At 41.5% G+C, this 4,934-nt stretch overlaps 1 protein-coding gene across 4 annotated transcripts in view; it reads right to left on the reverse strand.

Moving 5' to 3' along the window:
• The window catches only part of Mid1 (midline 1), a 393,633-nt gene that overhangs the window by 8,275 nt on the left and 380,424 nt on the right, over positions 1-4,934 (reverse strand). For all 4 annotated transcript variants that reach the window (XM_023719545.1, XM_023719546.1, XM_004635030.2 and 1 more), the window contains exon 9: positions 1,236-1,443. In XM_023719545.1, the coding sequence (XP_023575313.1) occupies positions 1,236-1,443 (208 nt within the window). The remainder of the gene's footprint in view (positions 1-1,235; positions 1,444-4,934) is intronic.

Here is a 4,934-nt window from a genome sequence, read left to right on the forward strand (position 1 = left end):
GAGCTCAATTCAAAGTTTTACACTACTGGGTATGTGCCCCAGTCCTCTCACCTGCAAAACAGGATACTATTAGCATCTACTCTTGTAGGGCTGTTATGATGAATAAATAAGTTAACATCTGTACAATGCTTAAATCAGTGCTTTGTCTGGTATATAGTTGTGTCATATGGAGGCTTGTTAAAAATTACAGATCAGTAACTGTTGATCAATAGTAAACAGATATTTGTGAGATGGATGGCCCAAGGGAGAGATGCCATTTGTGACTGGGCATTAGAAAGGCCAATTTTACAGAGTTAAGAAATTCCAATGTAGATTGCATCCTGCCTTTATCCTTTACTCTTGGAGAACTCAATGGGCTAAAGTCACTGAGCTGGCTCTAATGGACCTCTTGAAATTACTTGTGTTCTCTTGTCTTTGCTTAATCCCCACTCACTCAACTGTTGGCTTTTTGCACTACTTGACTCAGTCTTGAATCACAAAACATACAAAGCAACAGAAAATAGCTTATTTTTTAATGATGATGATTAGTGTTTTAAGGTAGAAATTAGACAAATCTTTTCTCTAAAGGTAGAGAAAGTAAATATTTTCATCTATACAGACCACAGGATTCTGTCTTAACTAGTCAAATGTGTCATTGGATCTCAAAGGCAAGTATAAACAAAAGGAATGGGCATGGCTGAGACCCACAGCACCTTACTTATTTGTAAAAGCAGGACTGGGGCCAGGCTTGCCCATGGGCTTCAGGGAGTTAACTTGTGCTTTGAAGTGTGAAAGAGCAGTGTCTGGAAATTATAGCTCTTCTGGGAACCAGAACTCTATATTGTACGTTGCTTTGGCCAATAGGAATTTAGAAAACAAGAGGCAAGCAGACGGTTGAAACATGTTTCCCTTGTTAGGTTACTAAAAACATGGCCTGGATAGCTCAGGCATCGAAGGAAGAGAAAGGGACACAGAAAAGAACTAGAGCCAACCTACACCTAAAAGCAAAGTCCCATTGTGATTTCCCTGATCAACTAAACCACAGATGTGGGAGTTAGTACTAATAAGTGGGGGTTGTTTGAAGCCACTGTTTGGGCATAATTGTTATACAGCATTACTGTAACAATAGCTGATCCACACAACCTTTCTGCATTTGATTCTTCAGGATGGATGCTGGTGTGGGTGGATAGTATGAGGAAGTACACAATGCAATGTTCCCTTTTACAATTGAGAAACAATAGCTATAAGTTGCCTACCATGTGCTTCCACTTATGACCACTTCCCAGTAATGTCGGCCACTGTCGATGAACACATTTCCAGCCACTCCATAGCTGCCTTGGCTAGTGAAGCGTTCAGGTGTATGGCTCTTTTTGGATGATGACTCATCACGTTCTACTGTCAAATTATCATGGGACACCTTCAGTTTTCGATGAGCAGATTTGGGATCCAGTTTAAATGGTTGGCCTGGAAGTAAGTTCACAAAATAAAGAGAAAGTAGAAAAGCACTGTTTATTTGAACATGACCAATAGTATCTTTTCTTAATCAGATTTAGAAGACTAGAGCAGACCACTCCTCCTTGAGGCATGCTTTCTGTCACAAAGCGGTATCTTACATTTGAACACTGATATGCTATTAACACCTTTAAAGACAGCTGCTTATAGTTTTCATGATATTCAAAATGTAGTTAGGGAGTGGCATCTCTGTCTAAAGTATAATGCTAAGCACAGTAAAAATGAAGAAGAATACGAGTGTTTTCACGAATTTCAGCGTTAGTTCTATGGGAGCCAGACGGATTATGACAACTTTAACAATAGCATGGGCAAAGATGGACCAGAACTCATAAGGGGCTGAAGTATCTTTGTCTGGCATTCTAGCTGCTAACAAGCAGTTCAGGTACACACTCTCTGGCTGGACTCCTGAGAAAGAGAAAATAAAACCTTTCTTTTTTATTTTTATTTGTTTTAAGCCTTTCTTTTTGACCATGTTCAATCAGGAACAAAGTATACTTACCCTCAATAGATTCAGACCAGAAACCAGACAAATCAAGATTTCAAGTCTTAATATGTAGAATATTATAAGAGTTTACATTATTGTGAGATTGTTAAAAATCAAAGGATTACTCTTATAGAGTTTAGAATACCTAAAGAAAACTAAATTTTTCTCCCCACCTAATCAGAAAAACTATGACAATGATGTCCAGGTTTTATCATCCTGAGTTTACTCATATACATAATAAAGTCCACTCAATTTTATTCTTCACATTTGTTTTTTGAAGATGTAACCATTAAAATTTTTGACTGAATTGTACATAGACAATTTATCATAGCTGTTATAGCTTTGACATTTCAGTCTTGGTTTGGATTACTACTTGTCATTCATACCATGTAAGGTATAAGAATTTAGTGGTAGGAAATGAGGTTCAACCGGAGTCAAACATCACAGTATCCTCCTCAGCCCCCCAAACCCACCGTGCTCTAGTTGGCATCCCATACCCAGTATGCAGCTCCCAGACAGTCACAGAAAAAAGTCTGGTTAGTTTTACTAAGGTAATACATGATGCTGGTGGAAAAACAGACCCAGAGATCAGGGGCACTATGCCTTTTGTCACACGTGGGTAATCCAAAGGATTTCCAGTTTTCTATAGATAAAAGCATAACACCAGTACCTTTAAGATTCTTTCCTTTAGATCAGCTACAGAGGGCCAGGTAGTACATATTTTCAGCTGTGCAACCCATGGGGAATCTTTTGCGGTCACTACTCAACTCTGTCGCTGTAGCCAGGAAGCAGCCACAAGTGACAGATAAATGGATGAAAATGGCTACATGCCAATAAACTTTACAGTATATACAAAACTAGGCAGTCAGATATGTCCATTGAACTATGGGTTACTGATTTATTTTGTATATTTTAGGGAAGGGTTTACAGGGTGTTCAGGGTCTCACTACTAGATTGGACTCATAGTGATTTTCCTGTTTATAGCCTCCCAAGAACTGGGATAACAGATGTGTGCCACCATGTCCAGTCTCAATTTGCATTTCAGTGTGCCCTGGGGGTGGGGCTGGCATGGCAGGTCTGGGGATTGAACCCTTGGTCCCTGTGCCTGCTTGCAGGAGCTTTAATCTGCTGAGCTATCTGGCCAGCCCTGGTTTACTGATTCATGTTTTAGAATTTGTTCCTAATAACTGTATGTTTATCTGTCTATATAGCCATATATCTCTATCTATGTCAGTATAGCTATATAGCCATCTCTGTCTGTCTGTCTGTCTGTCTGTCTGTCTGTCTTTCTATCTACTTATCTACTTAAAGGGGACAGCCTTTCAAGGATCAGATAAAAACCTCAGTTGCTAAGCAGGGAGTGTACATTATTAGAGCCCATGAGACCTGCAGTTTAAGTATGGGCTTCCCTTATAAACAAACAAGGAAGCAAGTATCCTCAGGGATGGTCATGTCAACCACCGCTACAGATACGTTATGGACTAAGACACGACAAGTATGAAGATAGCATTTCTTGAGATACTTCCAGTAGAAAGGTGAAAATAAATGCTCACTGGGCACTAGTGTGCAAAACGGGAAGAAATTCCATTGTGGCACTAGGTGTTTACAAAGGCTGAGTGCTGCTTGGCTTCCTGCCCGTAAGGAAGAGCGGAACTGGGCAGCACCACAGGGACTGGGCTTGCAACGGTCGGTGCCGCCTTCAGTAACCTGCTCCGCCGCCGCGGCTCACGCTCCCAGCCACTCACACTCTGAGCAAGTTCCCATCAGTCTTGCTGCTCCAATCCTGTGTTGTCAAGGGGAAAAACTCTGTCTGTGGCCCACGCTTAGTTCCGAAATAAGCCACTACACACTCTGCACAAATTCCAGGCTTTTGCTTCACAAGGACCAATTAATTCAAGGAAAAAATTCAACAGTTATTTTATCAACCAAATGAATTCACTATAACATTTGTATAGGGCCTGAGCCTGTTCTGGCCACTGTTTTCCTCACTGGACAATTCTTGCCATAGTCTCCTGAATCTTTGCCCATCTGTGAGTCTCCCTTCCATGTAATCCACTCACCACAAAAGACTGTCATTTGATGGGAATCCTAATCCTGACTCTTTGAACTCTATAACCTGTTTCGCACCCATCACTATTCCTCGAAGAAATGCCCTGGCATGATCCATGAGGCTTTTACAGTCGGCTTCTTGGGTCCAGCTTTCAAGGTCACTCGTGTTTCCAACCTAAGCCTCTTTTCCCATATCCATCAGTTTTCTGTTCCAGTAGCAGCATCCACTTGTGGGCCTTTGCACATGCTGTGTGCCCTGTGCCTGAAACCTTGCCTCCTTCTCACATCTTCTGATTGTACCCCACTCTGCAAAGCCCTCTGGCTGGGCAGTGGCACTGCCTCTCAGTCCAGCAGCTTCATGGCCACACCTATGTCAGAAGCCACAAAATTAATGGAGAGTAAAGATTAACGTGCTCCATTTCCCAATCATCTAGGGATTTCTGAGAGATGTGTATGCCAAGAAATTGAAGGTCTTCATACTATCCTCAGCATTCTGCACAACATCTCAAATATACTAGTTGCCCAGGCACATTTTTGAAAGACCTAATACATGTTTCAGTATAAATAAAAAACTATTGACTTGAGCGTGCATGAGTACTGTGCCGTATACCATTATGTTATATATTTTTTAATATACTCAAAATTAGTTTTGATATTTTCTTTGTACTAAAATGTTCTCACTTTAAGGGCCAGGGAGATAACTCAACAGGCTAAGTGCCTGCTTAAGCAAGCTCAGGGTTTGATTCCTGGAACCACATCCCCCGCACCAGCCCGGGGTGAGCTGAGCCAGCCCTGATTCTGGGCCTGATGGTGCATGCTTGTAATCCCAGAGCTGAGGAGGATGAAACAGGAGCATCACTATGAGTCTGATCTATGTAGTGAGACCCCATATCGCCTGTACTAAATGCAT

This window comes from Octodon degus, unplaced genomic scaffold (assembly GCF_000260255.1).
Source record: "Octodon degus isolate 3935 unplaced genomic scaffold, OctDeg1.0 scaffold00069, whole genome shotgun sequence".
In the NCBI taxonomy this organism is placed as follows: Eukaryota; Metazoa; Chordata; class Mammalia; order Rodentia; family Octodontidae; genus Octodon; species Octodon degus.